A 25,754-nucleotide genomic window follows, 5' to 3' on the forward strand; every position below is an offset into this window, starting at 1 on the left:
CATCCCAGCACTCAACAGAACTCGCAAGCATAATCCTCCTCCTTCATGCTCTCCTGATGTACCCTCCTTTTCTACCCCTCCCTGCTCACTCCCTTGATCCGTTAAGTTCTTTGAAAATGTTCTCCGCAATATTCTGTTATTCAATGACTAAGAAAATATGTTGATTGTTCACAAAACCCTACTGTTCCCAACTACTATGTTAACTCCATTTGATTGTAAGACAATTGCATTTGTTGGATGATAATTGCAGATTTGTAAACCGTTATGATGGCTCTACTGAATAACGATATATAAAACCCTACAAATAAATAAATAAATAGATAAATAAATAATTGTATAATATCTATTCAAAATACCATATTGTGAAACATATGGGTGTAAATCTTTCAGGGGCGGATGTAATACGTGCGCTCAGCCTAGCACACAGCTTGACACATGGTTGGACGTGCATTTTGGATGAGCTAGAATAACTCCTGATGCAATAATGAGATTAGCACATCCAAAACACATGTCCAAACCTGCGCTTAGTTAATAGCGCTCATCACATGTAAATGCCATGTTTATGAGGCTATTAGCTAGTACCCTCGATGTAAAAAATCACCATGCACCCGACGCTAATATTTTAACTCTCAAAAATTTACGCTAGCCCCGGAGCTGGCGTTAAGTCTTGAGATGCCCCAAGCTATCAACAGAAAAGTAGAAAATTCTGCTTTTCTGTGGTTCCGCCGATTAATATCGTCACAATACTAAGTAGGAGGAACCATAGAAAGCAGCAATATGAAAAAAAAAAGAAAAAGATTTGACGGCGGTCAGGTTAGGAACATGGACGCTCAATTTACCAGTGTCTGTTTTCCTAACCCATGGCTGTGTACGGGTTCGGAAAACGGACGCTCATTAATTGAGCATCTGTTTTCCTAACCCGTGCCTGTGCATACAGCCACCTCTCCTGGGCACCCGATGCCAAGGATGTGCTAGGGATGCATAATTTCCCCTAGCGTGTCCTTTATAACATGGATGTCCATCTGCATATCGCATCATGCACCCAGGAGAGGTGGATAGGCACGCGTTAGGGGGAACCGGGTGCCCAGTTTGGATGCCCGATTTTAGCGTGTCCATATTGCCTTGGCCTGTCAGTTTTTTAGTAGGTATCTATGGATTAGGGTATCCATCTTTTAAAGAGTTTTTAAGTACCAAGTATTTGTTACCATATATATATATATAATATTATTTGCATGCTATACATCATGTAATTTGATTTTTTTGTAATAAAATGAGACATCATAGTTGAGATTAATTTAAGAACAGTGAAAGAAAAAAATCAATAAAAAGAACAGCTATCAGTATTTGTGAAAGGAAGCAGAGTATTCTTATAAAATCTGTGTGGCTTGTGGAAAAAAAAATTCTTTCAGAATCTGCTCATTTTTTACTGGATTAACATAAAAAGTACAGTATCCAAACATGATGATGCATATGGGGCTTTTAAGACTACATAAGTCTCTGATATTGAAGAAGTGGGGGGGGGGGGTCTGTGTAGTCCCAAAAGTTCATGTGCATGGGGCCCAGGCTTTCCATTTTGGTCCTAGGCCACTAGTAACATATCCTTTCATCTTGGGCCAAATATTTCTCACTTATCCTCTACCTTTGGGAGTGTTTTTGCCTATTGCCCTCTAGAGAGAATATGCCCTGTGTAGTAGATACGAGCCTGATGTTTTGAGTGGGAATGATTTTTCTTTCAAAGGGAAAGACTTGAAGCGAGTCTAAGGAATCCCTTTAGCCCTGCTGGCGTTTCGAATTCAGCTAGTGTGCCGAGGGAGTGCTCCGGGGCATTTGCTATGAGGAATCTGTGAGGACGTATGTATGTTAATAATATTATGGGAGAGCTTGTGTCCTCTGGAAATGGCCTTCTGTGAAGAATTCAGTGATTTGATGTGAATACCGACAAGCTTATGTGGGAACAATAACAAAGGCTTTGGGATTTCTTAATAGAAGAGAGATGGATCTTGATAACATGCTAAAGAAAAAGGAAGCGTGTGCTTTATTTTGTTGCTGCTGTTATCTGCTGTAGAATCCTATGACTCGTCTTTTTATGATTTTGATTGACTGCTAGGACCCCAGAAGAATAAAAGTTATCACTTTGAAGTATGTGTGAGACTCTGAGACATCCCAGAGTTATGGATTCACGGTCTAATAATGAATGGTATAAAAGTGAAGACAGAAGATTTTGTGCAGTCTGATGGTTACAGAGGGAAAAGGTTGAACTTCCCTGTCCAGCAGTAAGAAATATTGCCCTTAAGTCTCTGATCCAGATTCAGCATCTGCCCGACCATCATATTTTTTTTTGGAACCCACAGAGTTAGTGCCAGAACCACAAAAACCCAGCACCAGACCTCTTTAATTTTATATGTCCTAAGCTGGGGTTGCATACATCATCCTTTTTGCACAGTTCTTACATTTGATATTTGGACAGTTAATTAGATTTGATATCCTGCCTTTACACTGTAAGCCCATCGCGGGTTACAATACAAATAGGAAACCATATAATAGGAAAATTCAATATAGTACATAGACAAATACAACACATAGGGCCTCATTTTCTAAAGTATCGCAGGACTGTGATACTTTAGAAGATGAGGGGCAGGGGGCCGAAACGGGGGATGGGCCTGCGCTAGCCGGCAGCAATTGCACCGTCGCATGCAAAAGGTCCCTTATCGCGTGCAAGCGGCTTGGAAAATGAGGCCCATAGTGACTAACAAGAAAAACTGAATGAAATCAAGTCCCCCTACTTCCTGAGTCATACAGCTATTCTTGTTAAACTTCTTAAGCCTGAAAACAATCCCAAGATTTAATCTTCTTACAAAATGTAAGAAACATAGATATATATAGAGACATAGAAATGATGGCAGAAAAGGACCAAACAGTCCATCCAGTCTGCCCAGCAAGCTTATGGTAGCATCAAAGGTAACAGGCTTATTGGTTAAGGGTAGTAACAGCCGCATCAGCAAGTTACCCCCCCCCCCCCCCATTCTTATCTGTTTTCCCATACCTTAAAATTTAGTGTCCTTGTTGGTTGCTGTCTGAATCCGATTCCCCTTTTTTTCTTTTCCCCCTACCATTAAAGCAGAGAGCAATATTGGAGGAGAAAGCAATATTGGAGTAGTATCAACAGGATGAAGGCTTATTGGTTAAGGGTAGTAACCGCCACACCAACAAGTTACACCCAGGCACTAGTAAGATAACACAATGGAATTTTATTCCATAAAATTGTTACAAAAATATGAAATGCTATTTGTCATATTGAAACCAGTCAAGCCATCATACCAGACTGCATCACAAACACTTACTGAGATGGTCTTAAACATCCAGTCAGTTTATAGTGATTTAGCAGCTTACTTAAATACACAGGTACCAAAGAATTCAAACATTTAAAGGCTATACATTATACAATGAACCTTAATCATTATATGGTGCTCTACTGGAAGCCAGTGTCACTCCTTTAAAATAGGAGTGTATGGGCCTCCCAAACAGAGTCCTTCATCACTGAGGATGTTCCCTGATATGGATTCTGTGTGCAGCAGTTCATTAGCCCTCTATCTGGAGTTTGCAATTGGGTTGATAATTGTTTGAGTATTGTGAATAGAAAACTCGTCTACTGTTAGTAGAAGAACTAAAATAAAAGTTGGCGTAGTGAGTCTGAGATCCTCTGCCAAGCCTTCAAGGAGCATCCCTATATAGTCTGACAGGATAATGTGATGAGTCAAATGTAGTAAGTTGAATTGATGATCTTATATTGGATTGGTTTTCTGGAATGTTTGTAGTGCTAATATAAGGATGGTATCATATGTGGGAAGTTCATGGAGACATAAGGGGATAAGTGGATGGAGACAGGTATTCAGTACCAATTTTAAGAAATAGCTTGAAATACTAAAGTCGGACTATAAATATTTATGGAAGCTGATACTGTTACCACCCTTGATTAATTCAGTGACTTTTAAAACTCTTTTGAAAACTCTGAATGCTGGTAACCCCAGAAAATAAAAGTTGTATGAATATATCTTGAAGTGAGTCTCTCTCTTTTATCTACAGGTGTGAATTTTAGGGGACAAAACTGACAGAGCAGTCACAGAGGTTCATAGAGGGGAGACCTAGGGTGGTTTGTTTCTTATACAGCTCAGGAAAGTTGTCCTTGCCTCTGGATCTGTGTCCAGTACAACATCTGTTTGACCCATTTGCTCATTAAACCCTACCGAGAGATTAATGCTGTGCTTCCAGACACCAGTCCCTTTAAAATTTGATGTGCCTTTTTGGGGAGGCTTAAAGGAGTAATATAATCTTGTGGGGGTCAGGAGGGTCCCCCAAGACTTGCCAAAACTCCCTGGTGATCCAGCAGGGGTCCGGGAGTGATCTCCTGCACTCAGGCCGTCGGCTGCCAGTAATCATAATGGCGCCGATAGCCTTTGCACTCACTATGTCACAGGGGCCGACCAATGGCACCGGTAGCCCCTGTGACATAGTAAGGTCAAAGGCTATCAGCACCATTTTGAATACCGGCAGCCGACGGTGTGAATGCAGGAGATGGCTCCCGGACCCCCCGCTGGACCACCAGGGAGTTTTGATAAGTCTTGGGGGGGGTTAGGAGGGTGGGGGGTTGTAGTTAATTCAATTTTAGCTGGGAAATGAATAAGAATGAATGCATGAACATATCGGGGGGCCCCCTTACCGAATGCAACGTATCTGCCCCCCGACGAATACGAATAACGAATGCAACGTATGCCGTCCCTCTGCACATCCCTAAAATGTATTACATAGTAACTTCATTGTGTGTCCCCTAGTCTTTGTACTTTTTGAAAGAATAAACAACTGTTTTGCGTGTACCCGTTCCACTCTACTTATGATTTTATAGACATCATCTCTCCTCAGCTGTCTCTTCTTCAAGCTGAAGAACCCTCACCTCTTTAGCCTTTCCTCATAGGGGAATTGTTCCATCCCCTTTATCATTTTGGCACCCTTCTCTGTACCTTTTCTAGTTCTGCTATATCTTTTCTGAGATGGGTTGACCAGAATTGCACACAGTGTGTGATCACACCATGGAGTGATACAGAGCCATAATGATATTCTTTGTTTTATTTTCCATTCATTTCGTAGCATTCTATTTGCATTCTTAGACGCCACCACACACTGTGCAGAGGATTGCAACATATCATCTAAGATGACGATCCTTTTCCTGGGTGGTGACTCCCAATGATGGATCCTTGCATTGTGTAGCTGTAATTTGTGTTGTTCTTCCCTACGTGCATCACTTTGCACTTGTCCACATCAAATGTCATCTGCTATTTGGATGCTTAGATTCCCAGTCACGTAAGGTCTTTTGCAATTTCTTCCAATCCTCTTGTGATTTAATAACTTTGAATAATTTTGTATCATCAGCAAATCTGATCACCTCACTCATTGTTCCCATCTCTAGGTCATTTATAAATGTTAAAAAAAACAGTAGTCCCAGTACAGATCCCTGTGGTACTCCATTATTCCCTTTTCAGATTGCCTACCATCCCATTACTTTTTTAATTTCTTCATGAGTGTCTCATGAGGTTCTTTGTCAAACACTTTCTGAAAATCTAAATATGCTATATCAACTACCTCACCTTTATCCAAATGTTTATTCATGCCTTCAAAAATAGGTAGCAGATTGGTGAGACAAGACTTCCCTTGGCTAAATCCATATTAGCTTTGTCCCATTAAACTATGGCTATCTAGATGTTCAATAATTTTGTTCTTTATAATAGTTTCAACCATTTTTACCAGCACTGTCAAGCTCGCCCATCTGTACTTTCCTGGATCACCCTTGGAGTTCTTTTTAAAAACTGGCATTACGTGGACCACCCTCTAGTTTTCAGGTACTGTAACTGATTTGAATGATAGTTTCCAGATTACTGTTAGTAGGTATGCTATTTCATTTTTCATTTCTTTTAGCACTCTGGGATATCTACCATCCTTCTCCAGGTATTTGTTATTCTTTAGTTTGTCAATTTTCACTATTACATCTTCCAGGTTCATGGGAATTTGTTTCAGTTCCTCTAAATCATCACCTTTAAATATCACTTCTGGTATGAGTATTTGCATTACATCTTCCTCAGAAAAGACCACAGCAAAGAATTCATTTAATCTACTATGGCCTGTCCTTCCTTAGCACTCCTTTTATCCCTCAGCCATCTAATGGTTCAAATGACTTCCTCACAGGCCTTTTGCTTCAAATGTACCTGGAAAAGTTTTTGAGTTTTTGCTTCCACGACAAGCTTCTTTTCAAATTGTCTTCCTTATCCATGCTTTGCATCTAATTTGCCAGTGCTTATGTTGTTTTCGGGTTTCTTCATTGGGATCCCTTTCCATTTTTTCAAAGATTTTCTTTTGGCTGGAATAGCCTCCCTTACCTCACCTTTTAACCATGCCAACAGTTGTTTGGCTTTTTTTCCACTTCTTTTAATGCATGAAATGCATTTGGTCTGGGCTTCCAAGATGCTATTTTTAAACAATGACCATAACTCTTAACTATGCAGATTCTCATTTCAGTTTTTTTCTTACCATTTTTCTCATTTTATCATCGTCTCGCTTTTGAAAGTTAAATGCTGTCACAGTAGATTTCCTTAGTGTCTTCTCTCCAGTTATCAAGTCAAATTTGATCATGATCACTATTGACAAATGGACACAACACCATTACCTCTTGCATCAGCTTATGTTTTCCACTAAAGAATAGGTTGAAATAGCTACCCTTCTCATCAGTTCTTGCACCAGCTGCTCCTTGAGTAGTCATTTATTTCATCTAGAAAATGTATCTCCTTACATGTCCTAATGTGACATTTACCCGGTCAATATTCAGGTAATTGAAATCACTCATTATTACTTGTTGCTAATTTTGTTACCTTCCCTAATTTGTTAGCATTTCATTTTCTGTCTGTTCATCCTGGCCAGATGGACAGTAGGACACTCCCATTGCTATCCTATTCCCCTTCTTACATTGAATTTCTATCCATAAAGATTGTACAGTGCATTTTGTTTCTTGCAAAACTTTTATCCTGTTTGACTCCATGACCTCTTTAACATTAACCACTCCCCCTTCATCAATTTGATCTATCCTATCATTGTGATAGGATGGATAATCTCTTTCTACTAGGAGGATATCCTCTTTCTCCTAAGTCTCTGAGATGTCAATTATATCTACCTCTTATTACAGTGCTATGCATTTGTTCCATTTGACGGTTCACGGGCTATCCTCGTGTGCTGCCATCCTTCCCTTCGTGGCCGGCACACTCCAGCTAGCCACTGTCTTTGGCATAGCAGGATGCAGCCAACTGCTATGCGGCAGGAAACCACTGGCTCCTGCTCCTCCCAGCTCCCCTTAAGTGCAAGCATGCCTGACGTCAGACTTTTTAAAGGGGTAATGGCAGGAAAGTCACCGCACCCCTGCTGCTGATGTCACAGCATTGCCCTATTTAAGGGCAGGTCTCCTGATGCACCCTGCCTTGGCAACAGGTCCAGCTACATCCAGTAGTGCATGTTGCTTGTTCCTGCCTTCATCTGCCCAGCCTATTCCTGCTTTCATCTGACCAGTCCATTCCTGCCTGGGCTGGTAAAGGTGAAGCTCTTGATTGGTCTCTACTTTGCCTGAGCCCCACCTGCTGATGTTGAAAACCTGCAGGTCACCCCCTAGAGGTAGAGCCAATCTCATCCAAGCCCAAGGGTCCACAGACACAACAGCATTCTAACTGTCCCATCTTATTTTGTAGACTTCTAGCATTTATATACAGACCTCTCAAAGTATATTTTGTTTTTTATTAACAACCTGCTTATCAGCTGACTGGTGTAATTTGGAATCGTTCTGCTCTGTCTGCTCTTTACTTTAAATGCTTTTAGCATTTATTGCCACCTCTCTGTTCGGTTCCTTGTTTTGTTAGTATCCTTCAAAGATGCGCTTCTAATGTCGGCTTTCCCCCATCATCTAGATTAAAAGCTGCTCTCCCTCCTTTTTAAAGGTTAGTGTCAGCAGCCTAGTTCCACTCTGGTTAAGGGGGAGTTCATCCTGCCGGAATAGGATCTTTTTCCCCAGAATGTTCCCCAGTTCCTAACAAATCTAAGACCATCCTCCCTGCACCATCATTTCATCCATGCATTGAGACTCCAGAGCATGGATTGAACGCACATTTTAACTCAAGAGAGGAGGGGGGTTAGGAAGCTGCCAACAGGAGAGCTCTGATATCCTCCGCAACATAGCCGGATAAGTAATGGCTTATCCCTCTATCTGGCCATGGTTAGCTGCTGCCACTTAGCGAGATAAGTCAGTCAGTGCTTAGCTGGCGTGGTTCACTGCTACTTAGCCCGATAAGTGCTATCCCCATGCTGTGATTTGAAGCAATCAGGTGGGATGCTGCATAGCCCTTGGCAAACTGCACCAGAGAGCCGGTAAGTTCTGACTTATCCGTCTAAGAGGTGGCAGTGAACTGTGGCCAGATAGCCGGATTAGTACTGGCTTATCTAAGTGGCAGCGGCTAACCACATCCAGTTAGCCGGTTAAATCCAGACTTATCCGGCTAAGTGGTGGAGGAGCTGGAAAGATTTTTTTTTTTTTTAAATTTTATGTGCCTGTACAGCCCCGCTAGAAACTTTATGCTACCTCTGATCCAGGCATAAAGTTTCCAGCGTTAATAAAATGTGTCTTCAGCCAGCGCACCTCTCTGCATTGGGAGTGCATATTTAATGCCATCATTAGCATGCAATTTTCATGCAAAGGCGCTAAGCTGACCACACATTTTTGAACGATCATTTTGTGAGCATAAAACTCCTTGCTGCACTAGGAGTAAGGTTTATGCTTGCAAAATGAGCTTTCAAGAGCAGGTGAACCTGTACATTCAAGTGAGCGCACCTTTCTGCTTTGGCCTAATAGTGAATGAGGGGATTGGAGCAAACAAGCCGTCTCACACTGGAGATCTGCATTGGAGCTGTTGCCGAGGGCTATGCAACGCCCCACCTCCTCTCCCGATTGCTTCCAATCACAGCGTGGGGACAGTAGGTAGGGTAAGGGCCAAAGGGGACACAGCCCAGCCTCTCTCTTGTGAGGTGCTGGTCCTGCCCTGCCTCCCTCCCTCAAACCAGGAAGCACTGCTAGGGCAAGGAAGAGCCATCAGACACAGTGAGTAATTAGATTTACAGTGTCAGGTTAAAAATGGATTCACTGTAGACTGGGCAGGAATTTGGGCTGCTTGGGCGGGAGAGTGGTTGACAACATGCAAAAACAGGAGTCTCCCGCTGATTATGGGAGACTTGACAGCTCTGCATTACTCAGCTTGGTGCTGATGAGGCGGGGGGGGGGGGGAGGGGTGTGTTCACACAACTTCCCTTCCCCCCCACCTCAACTCAGGTCAGTTGGGTGGAAGGGTGCACACCAAGAAGGTAATTTTCAAAACCATTTCCATTGGTACAAAATTTCCTGCTCAATAAACAGGTAAACTAAGTTCACCCATAGAGGTAGGTTTTAAAAGCATTGCTTGCGCAAAAATGGCCACATACACGGGTATGTGGGCCGCGTGCGAGCAACGCAGATTTTTAAAAGCCACAAGGTACACACGTATATATTGGTGCGCGCGTCAAAAATAAGAGGGTGGGAAAGGGGCGGGGCCTGGGCAGAGCATGGGCATTCCAGGGCAGAGCCAAAAGTTACGCACATAACTCCGTATTTTAAAAGCAGAAACCACGGAGCGCATCGGCTTGTTACCCGCGTAATTTTACTGCTGCTCCAGATGAGGAGCAAGTCTGTAGATCTGTGGTTTTAGGGCTTACAGGAAAGGGTAAGGGATCTGGATCAACTGGGGGGCGTGCAGGATAAAGAAGAAGACCTCAATATTAACTGGGCAATATGGTGGAGTAATTGGAAAAAGTGAGTTGTCCCTCATGCAAGCATGCTGTAAAATCCGCCTACATATGCACGTAAAAGCCTACAAAATCCTATGGAAGACACTAGGGCTGCCAACTGGCTCCAGATTTTCAGGACAGGTTGATCCAGTCTTGGTTTTACCCCACTGCATGCTGCACTACCTATAAAAGTAAGAGTATAAGTATTTGCATGCAGGGGAGTAAACCCAGGACTGGATCAACCTGTCCTGAAAATCTGGAGCCAGTTGGCAACCCTAGAAGACACACATGCTAGCTGTGCTTGAGTACCTTCTTAAAATGAAGAGCATACTTACATGCAGTTGGTGTATTTTAAAACATACACGTGCAAGTGTGCGCACAATTTTAAATTCCAGCGTTATCTTTGCTCTGGCGCCAATACATGTGTGTATGGGCGCACACACGTTCGTTTTTAAATTTGACTGAGAGTGAGCAGAGGCATTCCCAGGGCTGGGTTGAGGAGGAGTTTCCACTTATGCACATACTTTCATATTTTCAAAAGTATGTTAGTAAACTTTCCCAGGAAAACTATATGCACACATTATCAATTTGAAAATTGATCTAAAGTCTGCAAGTAAAAAATACTCGTAAACTTTACATCAATGCAGGCAGTTACAAAATGACACCTAACTACCCCCTGCCCCAACTCAGACTGATGTCCCTTGGAAGAGTGGAAGGGAAGGGAGGAATGGGAGTGAAAGCAAAGTCTCCCTCCCCCCAACTCAGACTGGTATATACTGGCCAGGTTGCATGAGAGAAGAATGAACTTTCTCTCACCAACCCCAGAGTCATGCAAATGACTCTATCTCACTCACACACACCAATATATGGGACATATTCTTTTTAAATGTTATCTTGTCTATACTGATTTATTTTTTTTAACGTTTTATCAGTTATGTATATGTTGTTTTCTATTGAATTTTATATGATGTGGTGTTTAATACTGTAAACAGTCATGATTTTACAGAACAGTAGCATATCAAATAAAGTAAACTTGAAATATCAACTCTCATTCTTCCCCGACCCCAGCACTCTCATCCTTACCGCCTCCAGGCCCAGTCCTCTCACTTGGGTCAACTGCTTCCCAGACACAGCCACCGCCTCCTCTTTCTGGCCCATACAGGCCAACACATCCTCCTCCTTCTTTCAGCCCACTCAGGCCGCTGACCAAACTCATCTTCCTTCCAGCCTGTGGGTGCCAATGAGGCATATCTTCTTCTTCCACCTTCCAACCCCTATAGATCAATGATGTGCTTTCTCTTCTGCCTTCAATCGCACACCCCCTTCCTCCTCCTGGTCCATGCAGGTCAATGAGACGTTGCCTCCTCCATCTTCCAGTCCATGTGGACATGATGTGCCTCCTTCTCCTCCTCCTCCTCCTTTCATAGAAACATAGAAATGACGGCAGAAGAAGACCAAACGGCCCATCCAGTCTGCCCAGCAAGCTTCACACTTTTTTTTTTCATACTTATCTGTTACTCTTGGCTCTTAGTAACCTTTTGGTTCTATTTCCCTTCCACCCCCACCGTTAATGTAGAGTGCAGTGTTGGAGCTGCATCTACGTGAAATATCTAGCTTGATTAGTTAGGGGTAGTAACCGCCGCAATAAGCAAGCTACACCCATGCTTATTTGTTTACCCAGACTATGTAATTCAGTCCTTGCTGGTTGTTGTCTGTATATAGATCCATTTTTCTTTATTCCCCCTGCTGTTGAAGCAGAGAGTTATGCTGGATATGCATTGAAAGTGAAGTATCGGACTTTCTCCCCTGCCGTTGAAGCAGAGAGCTATGCTGGATATGCATGAAGTATCAGACTTTCTCCCCTGCCGTTGAAGTAGAGAGCTATGCTGGATATGCACTGAAAGTGAAATATCAGACTTACTCCCCTGCCATTGAAGCAGAGAGCTATGCTGGATGTGTGTGAAGTATCAGTCTTTCTCCCCTCCCGTTGAAGTATCAGACTTTTTCCCCTGCCGTTGAAGAAGAGAGCTATGCTGGATATGCACTGAAAGTGAAGTATCAGACTTACTCCCCTCCCGTTGAAGGAGAGAGCTATGCTGGTTATGCATTGAAAGTGAAGTATCAGGCTTATTTGATTCGGGGTAGTAACCGCCGTAACAAGCAAGCTACTCCCTGCTTTTTGTGAAAGTAAATCCTTTTTTCCACATTTCCTCTTGCCGTTGAAGCTTAGAGCAATGTTGGAGTCTTAGAGCAATGTTGGAGTCGCATTAACCGTGTGTATGTTTATTGAATAAGGGTATTATCTCCAGGCAGTAGCCGTCATTCCCGCGAGCCACCCACTCTTCATTCAGGTCCTCTAGACTTTTATGGATCCACAGTGTTTATCCCACGCCCCTTTGAAGTCCTTCACAGTTCTGGTCTTCACCACTTCCTCTAGAAGAGCATTCCAGGCATCCACTACCCTCTCTGTGAAGAAATACTTCCTGACATTGGTTCTGAGTCTTCCTCCCTGGAGCTTCAAATCGTGACCCCTGGTTCTGCTGATTTTTTTCCGACGGAAAAGGTTTGTCGTTGTCTTTGGATCATTAAAACCTTTCAAGTATCTGAAAGTCTGTATCATATCACCTCTGCTCCTCCTTTCCTCCAGGGTGTACATATTTAGATTCTTCAATCTCTCCTCATAAGTCATTCGATGAAGACCTTCCACCTTTTCCACCTATGCAGGCCAAATATATGCCGCTACCTCATCCTCCTCCTAGTCTGTACAGACCAATGATGTTCCTTGTCCTCCTCTGAAGCTTTCGTGTTTTCCCTGGAGATCCGGCAGGTTCTGCAAATTCCCAGAATCTCCAAGTAAAACCTAGAGAATTCCCAAGTATATTTATAATGGTAAGAGGGACATGCTCTCGGCAAGATTTCAGATGGGCATTGGTTTATGAAAGTTTATGGAATCCGTTTCATTCATCTTTCTCATTTAAGATTCATTAATTGTACTGCGGTTGAATTTTAACGATCTATTTATTGATATACCGTATCTATCTATATATTCATATGTAAAATCATTCAGTTGCAAGTTTTAAGACTAATTTATAGCACCTGTCAAGTTATTCCAAGGGGAATCACATGTGAGCCAACTTCTGCTTCTCCGCATAAATTTAGCTGAAGCTGCAGTTCTTTGGCAGTGGAATAAAATTATTTTAGAAACACTTTGTCATGGGTTTTTCAGCTATTCCTGCATATCTCCAATGCATACTTCTAACATCATTGCCTTCTGTGCATTGGGTCTTTGGCAGGATGCCAAACGTGTTCTAGGGCACATTGAGGAATGCAAAGAGCATTTTTGTGAGATCTAGGCAGAAAATTATCTCAGTTACTACTTAATCTTACCCTTTAGATATCTTTTTTTTTCCCTCTGAATGTCTGTGTGGCTAAATTACAGTATTACTTTTTTATTTCTGTTTAAGGAAACCCTGTCAAGACAAAACATTTAATTTGCTACTGCTGTTTCTGAAAGGATTGGCAAACTAGCATAATAAGAGTATTTGGTAAAGAATTTCAAAATATCAAAGAAAATGTGTATGTTATTTAACAGTGGAAGAAGGTGTCTTTGCTTTCTCAAACTCGTGTCCTACAACATCTTTTTTGTTGGTCCCCTCAATGGCCCTCAAACTACAAAGACTCCATGTTATATGCCAGAAAGCTAAAAGTACATAAGGCAGTGTTCTAGTGATGCAAAAAATAAAAGCATGATACTGCAATCCTTCTCAAACATGTCTCTTTTCAAGTACCTCAACCCTGACGGTAATCCTTTAAGAATTCTACTTCATAGAAAGCAGGTTAACGCTGTAGGCAGTGCTTGGGATTCCTGGAAAGAAACGTGCCTGTTCTGAGGGCCGTCCTTGAGGGATTACAATCAGGGCCACTGCCCCACATTATCTGCCACTGGCTGCAGGGTTCAGTCACAGCAGGATCCTCCCTCCCGCTGACAGAAGAAAGTACCAGGTTTGCCCGCTGGTGCCTCCTCCGCCACTGTGGTGCCACGGGAAAAGCAACAATGGGAGAAGGAAGTTAAAAGAGAGAGAGGCACCACTGGTTCTTTTCACTGACTCTCCCGTTCCTCCTCTTCTGGTGCTTTTCTCAGATTTAGTTAATGTCAGGAAATTTTATTGTCGTGCCATAATTTATGTGCTGCCAAAGTAATATATAGAGTAATTAAAAGGAGAAAAGAAGAAAACATACATAATAGTGCTAACGAAAGTAATTATAATTCCCGGACACAGAATGATTAACAGTATGGATAATTTCCAGGCTTTGCTACTGTTCTGCATTGTCTCTGGTCACGGCATGCACAGCTGGTGCCTCCACTCTTCTGGCCGGTGCCCTGCAGAGACCAGCTCTCTGCTTCCTGGTCCATCCAGCTCCTCCCCTCCCAGGAAGCAGCCTGCAGAGATCAGGAGTGGAGGGGGTGAGACTGAAGCAGACAGATTAGAGCAGAGAAGAGCCCCCTCCCCTCCTGCCACTGCCCAGAGGCTCTTGCAGAGGAGAAAATAGGTGCCCGTACCGTCAAGATCTGGCAGTAAAAAAGCCCTGGCTATAGGTAAACACTATCACTAAAGCACTGGGTCTGTAAGAGTCCAGCTATTTGAGTTGCATTCTTCTACATTTTTCTATCATGAGTACCCACTGACGCAGCAGGAGAATCTGAATCAAGACTGGCTTTCTCCAATTGCTAGACTGCTATGTATTTTTAAAACCTCAATCCTGCTAAAATGTTTTGCATTTTTTTTCTTCACCAGCACTAATGTGTGCAATGTTTGTTGTGTGCAGGTAAACCAACAGGGTATGGATCCAGCAGTAGACGTATACACCACAAAGGAATAGTTGATGAATGCTGCTTCCAGAGCTGTGACCTGCGGAGGCTGGAGTTGTACTGTGCCCCGGTTAAACCAGCCAAATCTGCACGCTCTGTACGTGCTCAGCGCCACACTGATATGCCAAAAGCACAGAAGGTAGGCCAGGGATTGAGACTGTATCCCTGTTTGCAGCAGGATGGTGTTTCTCAGTCATTCGGGTCTTCTGGCTCACTGCCCCTTCTCCTTGTCCCATTTTTCTCTTCCCCTTGGAAGTTAAGAGATGCCCATTCTGCCTACGGATAACAGGCAATTGTTTGGGCAATGCTCTGAGACAGGAGATCGTAGGGGTGTGCATTCGTTTTCGCCGTATTGGCGATCCGTAACATATATTGCACTATTCGTAGTATTTGTGGGGAAGCGAAACGTATCGCGATTCCCCACGAATACACAAATCTTCGCCGAATTATACGGCCACCTAAATACAAATTTAAACAAGCCCCCCGCCCTCCTGAATCCCCCCAAGACTTACCAAAACTCCCTGGTGGTCCAGCAGGGGGTCCGGAAGCCATCCTCTGCACTCATACCCTCGGTGCCGGTTTCATCATGGCACCGATAGCCTTTGTCACAGGGGCTACCGGTGCCATTGGTCAGCCCCTGTCACATGGCCATCGGCGCCATCTTGTGCTCCTACCATGTGACAGGGGCTGAACAATGGCACCGGTAGCCCCTGTGACATAGTATGGGCAAAGGCTATCGGTGCCATTTTGAGTTCTGGCATCGGACGGCCGGCGTGCAGGAGGTCGCTCCGGTACCCCCGTTGGACCCTCAGGGACTTTTGGCCAGCTTGGGGGGCCTCCTGCCCCCACAAGACTTGCCAAAAGTCCAGCGGGGGGTCCGGGAGCGACCTCCTGCATGCCGGCCGTCCGATGCCAGTACTCAAAATAGCGCCGATCGCCTTTGCCCTCACTATGTCACAGGTACCGACGTCGGCCCCTGTGACATAGTGAGGGCAAAGGCAATCTGCTCCATTTTGAGTACTGGCATCAGACGGCCGGACCCCCGCTGGACTTTTGGCAAGTCTTGTGGGGGTCAGGAGGCCCCCCCCCAAGCTGGCCAAAAGTCCCTGTGGGTCCAACGGGGGTCCCGGAGCGACCTCCTGCACGCCGGCCGTCCGATGCCAGTACTCAAATTGGCGCCGATAGCCTTTGCCCATACTATGTCACAGGGACTACCGGTGCCATTGGTCAGCCCCTGTCACATGGTAGGAGCACAAGATGGCGCCGATGGCCATGTGACAGGGGCTGACAAATGGCACCGGTAGCCCCTGTGACAAAGGCTATCAGAGCCATGATGAAACCGGCACCGAGGGTGTGAGAGTGCAGGAGATGGGTCCAGGACCCCCCGGGAGTTTTGGTAAGTCTTGGGGGGGGGGTCAGGAGGGTGGGGGGTTGTAGTTAATTTTAATTTTAGCTGGGACATGAATAGAAATCGCCGTATTAATGCATCGGGGCGCCATACGGCCGAATGCAACGTATCTGCTCCCTGACGAATCCGAATCACGAATGCAACGTATGGCGTCCCTCTGCACATCCCTAGGAGATCGTGATCAAACTATTTTTCAGGTCTGCTGCTGTACAGAGGTTTGTGAATTTATCCTGTTAAGAAAGTGAGCAAACCATGAAGTCCACAAGTATATATTCCCTCTGTTGTGAGCATTTCATGTTTTGTGCCAGAAATATTGCTTACATTCCTGTTGTAGTTTAGGGGTGCTTGTTAACTATAAGTAGTTTTTAACCCGTTGCTGCCATTTGCATACTTAGAGAAAAATGACCACGGACTTTTTTATAAAAAATATTACAATACATGAGTAGTTATCAGATGAAGCTGTGTTTGTAGAAAGCATACTTGTTGATGAAGCGAAGTTCTTTTCTACATTTTTCAGGGAGTTCCGTAGCAGTGGGAACTTGGCATTTAGGCAATTTCCAAAAGCTTATTTCCACAAGGAAATGGGGGATGTGGGTCTATGAAAATATTCTGCCATTAGGGGAAGAGCTTGCTCTTACGTGTGAATATTTGTATTTCCAATTCAGATTAAGATCATTCAACTTAATGAAAATCACCCTTAAATATCAATGCAAAATTGTTATTATGAAAAGTGAACTCACTCATCAACAGCTCAAACATCGATCACTCACTTAAGAATAGCAGCCAGTTCAAAGTAAAGCCTTAAATATAAATCTTAAAAGCCTGAAGTGCGCAATAATTTATTTATTTATTTATTTATTTGAGTTTTTTCTATACCGGCATTCACGGAATTCGTATCATGTCGGTTTACATAAAACGAGGGGTGATCAATACATTAAAAAACGTGCATAAATATAACAAGAGAGTATACATTTACAAATTATAACAAGTTATAACAAGTGCGCAGAAAAATCAGTTACAATAAAACAAGGATGGTTCTAACTGGGAGAAGAAGAAGAGGATGATAGTAGTTTAACAAGAAGTAGAATGTGCAGTGTTTGGTAAGTCTGTATCAGTTTAATGGGTGATAATCCGTCTTTCTGTATTTGGTGGAAGTGCATCAGTCAGAGTCCGGAAAGGCTTTCTTGAACAGCCATGTCTTAAGTCTCTTTCTGAAGGTTGGAAGACATGGTTCCTGTCGTAATTCTAAGGGGATTGAGTTCCATAGGGGGGGACCTGCTGTAGAGAAGGCCCTGTCTCTCAGAGTTATATGTTGGGTGGTATTGGCGTGTGGTACCTGTAGAAATTCTCTGTACACTTCTCTAGTGGGTCTGTTCGAGGAGTGTTTTTTGAGTGCTATTTGTAGATGGAGTGGAGCTAGTCCATGGATATTTTTGAAGATAGTGGTGAGAGATTTATGGATTATTCTGTAGTGGATTGGCAGCCAGTGAAGGTCTTTAAGGACTGGCGTAATGTGATCTCTTCTTCTCTTGTTAGTTAGGATTCTTGCTGCCGTGTTTTGAATCATTTGGAGAGGTTTAGTATGTGATGATGGGAGGCCTAGTAGTATAGCGTTGCAGTAATCTATTTTCGCAAAGATAATTGCTTGGAGCACTGTTCTATAATCATGGAAATGAAATAGGGGTTTTATTCTTTTTAATGTGTGTAGTTTGTGGAAGCAGTCTTTAGTTGTTTGATTAATAAATGCTTTTAGGTTTAGTCTGTTGTCTAAGGAGACTCCTAGATCTCTTACTTTTGAGATTTGTAAGTTGGCTGGCGGGTTCGTAGTGATTTTGCAGTTATCTGGTGAGATTAGTAGGAATTCACTTTTTGATTGGTTTAGAATTAGGTTTAAGCTGGATAGGAGGTCATTAATTTCTTTAAAGCAGTTTTCCCACAGTTTTAGAGTTTTATTGATGGATTCTTTGAGGGGGATCACAATCTGGACGTCGTCGGCATAAATAAAGTGTTTTAGGTTCAATTTGTTAATTAATTTGTTAATAATTAATCAATTTGTTAATCAATTTGTTAATCAATTTGTTAATAATTAATCTCGGGCTCCTGTGCTGGCCGGATTTTAAAAGCCGCTCAAATATGCGCATAAATGCCACAACACACACATCCCGGAAGTTTTCAAAGCAGGGCTTGGGCGGGGTCTGAGCGGGGCATGAAGCTTGGAAATGAATGTAAATACTTATGCGCTCCGGCGCACACCGATGGCCCCTGCCATGTAACTTTATTTCTGCTATGGATGCCGTGTAAATTCTAAAATAAAGAGAAATAGGCAGATTGGCAGGGTTTTAAGGGTTGGGGACAACTGGAGGGGACTGAAGGCTATTAAACCAGGGGGGTTTGGAAGACCTCTCTCTTAACTGTATGAACTGGGGATTAACTGGTAAAACTGGGAATGCGGTCAGCGCGCACCCCTTTTAAAATCCCCTTATTTATGCAGTAGAAGTGCCATTTGCACACACTTGGTGTGTGCCCATTTAAACTTTGGCACACGTGTATGTGGCCAGGCTGTTTATAACATGCACACATATACACTCGCAAGTTTTACAATAGCCGCGACCCTTGACGCGAGCCAACGAATGCTCGCACATGTGCGCCTGTGCCCGGGTTTGAAAGTTACTGTCTATCTGTGTAATCGTTGTGTTCCATTCCCAATAGCGCATAACAAGTATTTTTTAAATTTTTGATATGCAATTTTTAAGCTTTTTTTTTTTTTCCATTTAAATGCATCCCTAAACTTGATGCATGAAAACCCTCTTAATGGGGCTGATGTTTACCCAGCTGCTGTGATCTATCACATGGATTATACCACATGTCAGGTCGTACTGCATTCTTGCACTCCAGTCGGTTGATGGCAATTTTGTTCTCCTCTGTCTTATTCACATTTCTGTAATAGTTTGTAATTCAGCGTTTCCCTTTTTGATATAACAAAGATATCAAGAGCACGTTGATAAACGTAATCCAAAATACAACATCGTTATTGAAAATAGCACAAGTGAGTTCTATGCACCGAAAGCAGCAAGAGCTGTCAAGTTCCTCCACAGCCATATTTTTTGGTAGCTTTAGGAGATTTACAAATTCGGGTGCTTTTGTTTATTGGTTTTCTTCAGGGAAAGGGTTTGGAACCTCTCTCAACCTTTGTCCTTGCAACTATAACGCATGGTAAATAGCTAAAATGGTACTCAAGCACCCCTCGTGAAATTTTTTATGCTTTGGGGGACGGGGGTGTTATCTGAGCATGCACCGGTTTTAGCTGGGCCACTCCTTTCAGAGCACTGGAACAGCTCACATCTCCAGCATGAAGCTCTAGTGGACCCAACTCCCTGTAGAGCATTCATGATCTCCAAGAAAGAAATGAGATTCCTCTTGTTGAGGCATGGGGCAACCATCTTTATGTGAGTACCATGGAGTTGCACTAATTCCATTGGCAATAAAATCTCAGAATTATGAGCAGCATTTGCTGATGTGAAATATCAAGTTGCATCGGTCAACATAAATATCCACTAATGTATTGATAGTTCTGGGATTGTATTGAATTTAACATCTACTTCTGAACTGGAACCTGTACTTTTTGTGTCATATATATATATATATATATATATATATATACACACAAGGAAATAAATGATATGGCTGGACTCAAAAGGCCTGATTTTCGAAAGCATTTCCACACTTAAAAATGGGTTTTACACATGTAAATGCACTTTACTTGTGTAAGTGGGCTTTTGAAAATTGCCTCAATATATGCTATTAAATTGTCCATAGGATTTACCCACATAAGTTCACTTTATGCGAGTAAATAGCTTTTGAAAATTGCTACAATTGTAGTTACATTTACACTTGTAAATCCTTTTGAAAATTAACCCCAAAGTGAGTGAATCCTGTGGTTTTATTTTATAGAAACATAGAAATGACGGCAGAAGAAGACCAAATGGCCCATCCAGTCTGCCCAGCAAGCTTCACACATTTTTTTTCTCATACTTATCTGTTTCTCTTAGCTCTTTGGTTCTATTTCCCTTCCACCCCCACCATTAATGTAGAGAGCAGTGATGGAGCTGCATCCAAGTGAAATATCAAGCTTGATTAGTTAGGGGTAGTAGGGGTAGTAACCGCCGCAATAAGCAAGCTACACCCATGCTTATTTGTTTTACCCAGACTATGTTATTCAGCCCTTATTGGTTGTTTTTCTTCTCCCCTGCGTTGAAGCAGAGCTGTGCTGGATATGCGTGAAGTATCAGTTTTTCTTCTCCCCTGCCGTTGAAGCAGAGAGCTATGCTGGATATGTGTGAAGTATCAGTTTTTCTTCTCCCCTGCCGTTGAAGCAGAGAGCTATGCTGGATATGCGTGAAGTATCAGTTTTTTCTTCTCCCCTGCCGTTGAAGCAGAGAGCTATGCTGGATATGCGTGAAGTATCAGTTTTTCTTCTCCCCTGCCGTTGAAGCAGAGAGCTATGCTGGATATTTATTTATTTATTTTATTTATTTGGAGTTTTTTATATACCGATAGCCGTTTGCACATCGTATCGGTTAACATACAACTAATTACTTGTGGGCATCGCCCTTACAGAGAACAATAGACAAAATATGAAAACAAATATACATGAGATATACGTATAATTAATAGATCTAAGCAATAAAACCATGGGTATAGATGTATATAAGAACAGGGAGTATAAACAGGGAATTTTAGAAACTAAATTGATAAAAAATATCTTAAAGAAAGCAATTATGATGGGGGGGGGGTCATAATGCTAGCACAACAATAAACCTTAAACTATACAACGTTGTCATGAGAGAGGGTAAACAGCCGAGAGGAGCTGAGTAAGTCAGAGATCCTAAAAAGGATGGGTCGGAGAAAATAACAGCATAACGGAGGTATAAGAGGGTGTAGGAGAGAGAAGCAAAGGAGGGCATACAAAGGGATGGTGGGGGTCATGAGCTACAAGGGGGTGGCTATAGGGATAGGGGGAGAAGCAGAAATCAGTAAGGGAGGTGAGAGTCCGAAGCAAGGGGTTATCCTATCGCTATCCTGTTGTAGGGTCTTCTTCATTGGGAGGGGGAGAATGTGGGTAGGCCTGTATGAACAACCAGGTTTTTAGTTTGTTTTTTTTAATTTAGGTGTCGAGATCTCAGTGCGTATATCAGGGGGTAGTGAGTTCCTTAAGGTGGGGCCAGCAAGGGAGAATGCTCTGTTCATGGTAGAGTTAAGTTTGATGGTTTTGATTGTCGGGGTGCGGAGGGTTCCTTGGAGGGCGGGGCGGGTGGGTCTGATGGAGGTGCGTGGATGTAGGGGGGGGGGGGTGATCCAGTTGAGGTTTTCATTAGTCAGGCTTTTATGTATGAGTGAGAGGGCTTTGTACAATATACGTGATTGTATAGGGAGCCAGTGAAGTTCAATAAGTGTTGGTGTGATGTGGTCCCTTTTTGTGGAGTTGGTGAGGATACGTGCAGTGGTGTTTTGTAAGAGTTGTAAAGGTTTAGTATGTGTTGAGGGGAGGCTAAGGAGAAGGGCGTTACAGTAGTCTATTTTAGAAAAGATAATAGACTGGAGAACTGTTCGAAATATGCGTGAAGTATCAGTTTTTCTTCTCTCCTGCCGTTGAAGCAGAGAGCTATGCTGGATATGCGTGAAGTATTAGTTTTTCTTCTCCCCTGCCGTTGAAGCAGAGAGCTATGCTGGATATGCATTGAAAGTGAAGTATCAGGCTTATTTGGTTTGGGGTAGTAACCGCCGTAACAAGCCAGCTACTCCCCGCTTTGTGAGTGCAAATCCTTTTTTCCACATTTCCTCTTGCTGTTGAAGCTTAGAGCGATGTTGGAGTCACAGTAATCATGTGTATGTTTATTGAATAAGGGTATTATCTCCAGGCAGTAGCCGTCATTCTGGCGAGCCACCCATTTTAGAAGCACATGAGTGCATGGAGGATGGAGGGTCCGGGAAGGAAGGTACACCCAAAGCCTATCCCCTTAGAGAAATTCTGCTGGAATTGAGAATGAATGTAATGACAGGTTACAAAATGGCACCTGGAGCATGGGCTTTTGTGAGCAAAATCAAATTTTGAACTGTTTCGTGCATTAATGATTATTGATGTGTTGGGTTTGTGGCATAGTGTGGACTCTTAGTCGCAGTGGTGATGACTCCTCCCACGGGGAGGGGCCCTGTGGGGAACCACAGCGATAGGCTAGACTCAGAGAGCAGACACTGTAGATGGAAAGCTTTATTGTACTGCTGTAGATAGATGGTAATTATGCAGGAAGGAATGGCACTGAAGTCCAGCAAGGTGCCAATACGCTCAGACAGTCTCAGATGTAGCAGTCTCACCCAGATGTACAAGGTTGGTAGTGTTCCGCTGAGCGGGATAAGCTGAACCTGGTGGGTGAAGTGGAGAGCTGGATCATAAAGGTACTCACTGAAGAGTAGTGCAGGAATCCTCCTGGTGATGGTGAAGGTGGACCCAAGGTCCGTAGTGCTGGATACTCTGAGCTGGTAGGCCCTCGAGGAGCGAGTACCTGGGAGCACAGAATCCTGAAAGAGAAGAGTGACCCCCGAGGAGTGGTTGTCTAGTTAGTAGAACCCCGAAGGGTAGTTGGAAGTGAAAGACCCCCAAGGAGTGGGTGCCCAGAGCTTCTTCAGGAGTGAGATACTCCGGAAGGTAGTAAGGAGTCTAAGCGAGCAGCTTAGAAGCGGTCAGAGTAGCTAAACTGAAGTCCTTGCTAATTCGTTTGTTGGAAGCGAAGTGGAAGCTTAAATACCCGGAGGTATTGACGTCATGCGGTGGGGATACCCCCAAGGTTCCCACCATGACGTGTAGATAAGCGTAGGCAGCGTGCGCGCGCGTGCCCTAAGAGGCCATTAGAAGCAGCATGGCGGACGGAGACACCCATGCTGAGTTGGAGAGCCGAGGGTTTCGGCACTCAGCACCGGAGGCAGCCATCTTACCCATGGAGGAGGAGAAAGGCAAAAAAGAGGTGAGGCAGAGCGGTCGCAGCTGTCTGCGACCAACTGATGCAACATGATGCAAGGGCAGGATGTTAAATCTAAGATGGCTGTAGGGTCTGTTGTCATTGGAAATTCAGTAAAGAAGATTTTTAGAGTCTGTGCAAGCTGGAAGAATGCTCTAGAACTGTTGCATCCTGTGTGCAGTGCCTATCTATGTATTTCTCATCATGCACATATTGGTTGGGTGTGGTCCTGTGCACTGAGGAGTGTGATGCAGAGGAGAACATGGTGGACAGTGTGTGCTGTAAGAATTTTTGTCAAGCAGCTTGAAAGAAGGAAATTATGGAAAACTACTACCACAGAAGAATCTTTCTGAGCCTTGAACAAGGTTGGGTTGTAGTGTGGCTGAAGTGTCAGTTTTGTAGAATCCTCAGAAGACCAGTGGTGTTGGACATTGCATGCTGTGATTACCATACCACACATGTTCGACCCATGGTGGACTACCCAACAGGTATGAGGCATTTTGGCAGAATGGGAGATCAATGGAGAGGAGTCAGCTGTGGTATGATCACCTCCCCGGTGTCATCAATGAGGTGTGAACCGCAACAGTACCTATAGTGGAAGGCGGCAGGGAAGGAAGAAGAGGATAAGGCCTGCTGCTAATGGTGATCAGTGACTGGAAAATTGTTGAAAAACTCCTGGAAGAGGAGGACCAGCCTGCTGCCACTGCCATCAATTTAGATTAGCTGGATCTCTCAGGAGAAAATAAAGTGACCTCGTCAATGGCATGGGAGATGGCTAGTGGAGTGCAACAAGTTCTGTCGGAGGCCCTAAGTAGGACAGAGGCTGAGCTGCCTGATATCACTAGTTTGTCACTGGAAACAGTCGCTCCTGTAAGCTGGAACAGCTTACAGTGCTGAAGGTTAGCCAATAGCCACCCCGCAAAGGAGCCAGCCATGTTAATGGGCTCTGGGAAAGACAAAGGAACAGCTCTCAATGTGATTTTGAAGATGGAGCAGGATATGAGTGAACCACCATTGGTTAGTGTGCCAGTTTCAGGGCCATGGGTCATTGATGAATCTCAGCCAGTAGAGGGATGTCCATGTGCATGAAGGATGAGTTCCTTGGAAAAGAATGAAGACTCAGGGTCATACTCCCGAAGCTACAGGAGAGAGAACAGTGGAGGTTGTGGCACTCTCTGGAGTCTCTGAGCCTCCAAAGGAATTTGGAATGCAGGCAACATATGCTACAAAGGCTGTGGTTCTGTCCCATACCCATTATCAGGTAACCATGGAAGATCTGTGACTGGAGCCAGGACAACCATATTCCTAAAGCTTGGTGCAACTCTGTAGAGTGGAGAGAGTAGTTAGGAAAATGGTGAAAGACTTTTGGGGTTATAAAAGTATCCATATGCCCCGAAGTGAACTATGGAAGTGGTTGAGAAAAATCAATATCAACGGATTCACCAGAGGATTGTGGAAAAAATGAAAGACAACCTCAAACTGGCTCACCTGAAGGAGGAAGCACCATTATTTCAGTAATTGGTTGGTAAGATCAAGAACTCTTGGCATGTGGAGAGACAGATAAGGATGAACTGTGTGGTGTATGTTTCCCAGAAGGCTATGAGAGATATGCCATAGCCACCAGAAGGCTGGAATATTGGTCAGTCTTGGAGAAACCAGACCTTAACCATTATGAATAATTATCCATGTCAGGACACTGCTCCTAAGACTCACTTAATGTTTTGGTTTTAAGAAATGTTTTACTTGTTCCTGTCCTGCTTTAAAGTAAGACCTTGAGGACTATGTGCAGCAGAGGGGCCTGATTGAATTTTGGGATGAAACCAACCTCCCTAGTTGGACTTAGGTCCATAAAACAATATAGCCTTTCATTATTTCCTTACAGGTGCAGGGCCATGTTCTGGTGACGAGACTTCCTGGAGAGCTCCTGGAAGTTGGACTAGAATCCTGCTCTAAGTTTTGAGGAATTTCACTGACTGGTCTTGTTACATCACCGACATTGCTGTCACTATTGCCTGATAGTTTTTATATGGGCAATACTATGGTTGCCCCGTTGGGTAAACAATCAGTTAATTAATTAGTTTTATAAAGTTTGATATTTAAGGGGAAGAAAGTCCAGCTTGTTCATTATTTCTGTTATGGTTGTGTATGTAATTTCTGTTTCTTCACGGTACAATGATGAAAAAGCTAAACTAGAAAGTTCTTTCACAGTCAAGTCGAAAGACTAAATTATTCCATCATATCAGTATCAATGTCTTGTTATGTGTTGTATTTTGGTTCAGTGACACATGCTGCCATGGCATCACTTAAATGTGGACCTAGATATTGCCAGGGCTGGTTGGTTGCCATTACAGTTCATTACAGTTCTAAAACAGAGAATAGTCTTTAAGGTATTATTGTAGCTATTTGTTGTTAATAATATTGTGTTATGTGTCTACAATGATGGGTGATTGGGCCATATAATATGATACTATTTTAATTGGATTACAGCTAAATGTATTGAGTTGTTCATCATCAAATTACTTAAAAGTTGTTAAATGTTCCTGTACCTGCCAGGTATGTCTGGTTT

The 25,754-nt window shown here is 43.3% G+C and overlaps 1 protein-coding gene across 2 annotated transcripts in view; it reads left to right on the forward strand.

Annotated features, from left to right (window-relative positions):
- The window catches only part of IGF1 (insulin like growth factor 1), a 231,667-nt gene that overhangs the window by 180,947 nt on the left and 24,966 nt on the right, over positions 1-25,754 (forward strand). For both annotated transcript variants that reach the window (XM_029599689.1, XM_029599690.1), the window contains exon 3: positions 14,725-14,906. In XM_029599689.1, coding sequence (XP_029455549.1) covers positions 14,725-14,906 — 182 coding nt within the window. The remainder of the gene's footprint in view (positions 1-14,724; positions 14,907-25,754) is intronic.

The sequence above is a fragment of the Rhinatrema bivittatum genome, chromosome 4 (genome assembly GCF_901001135.1).
Source record: "Rhinatrema bivittatum chromosome 4, aRhiBiv1.1, whole genome shotgun sequence".
NCBI classification, from domain to species: Eukaryota; Metazoa; Chordata; class Amphibia; order Gymnophiona; family Rhinatrematidae; genus Rhinatrema; species Rhinatrema bivittatum.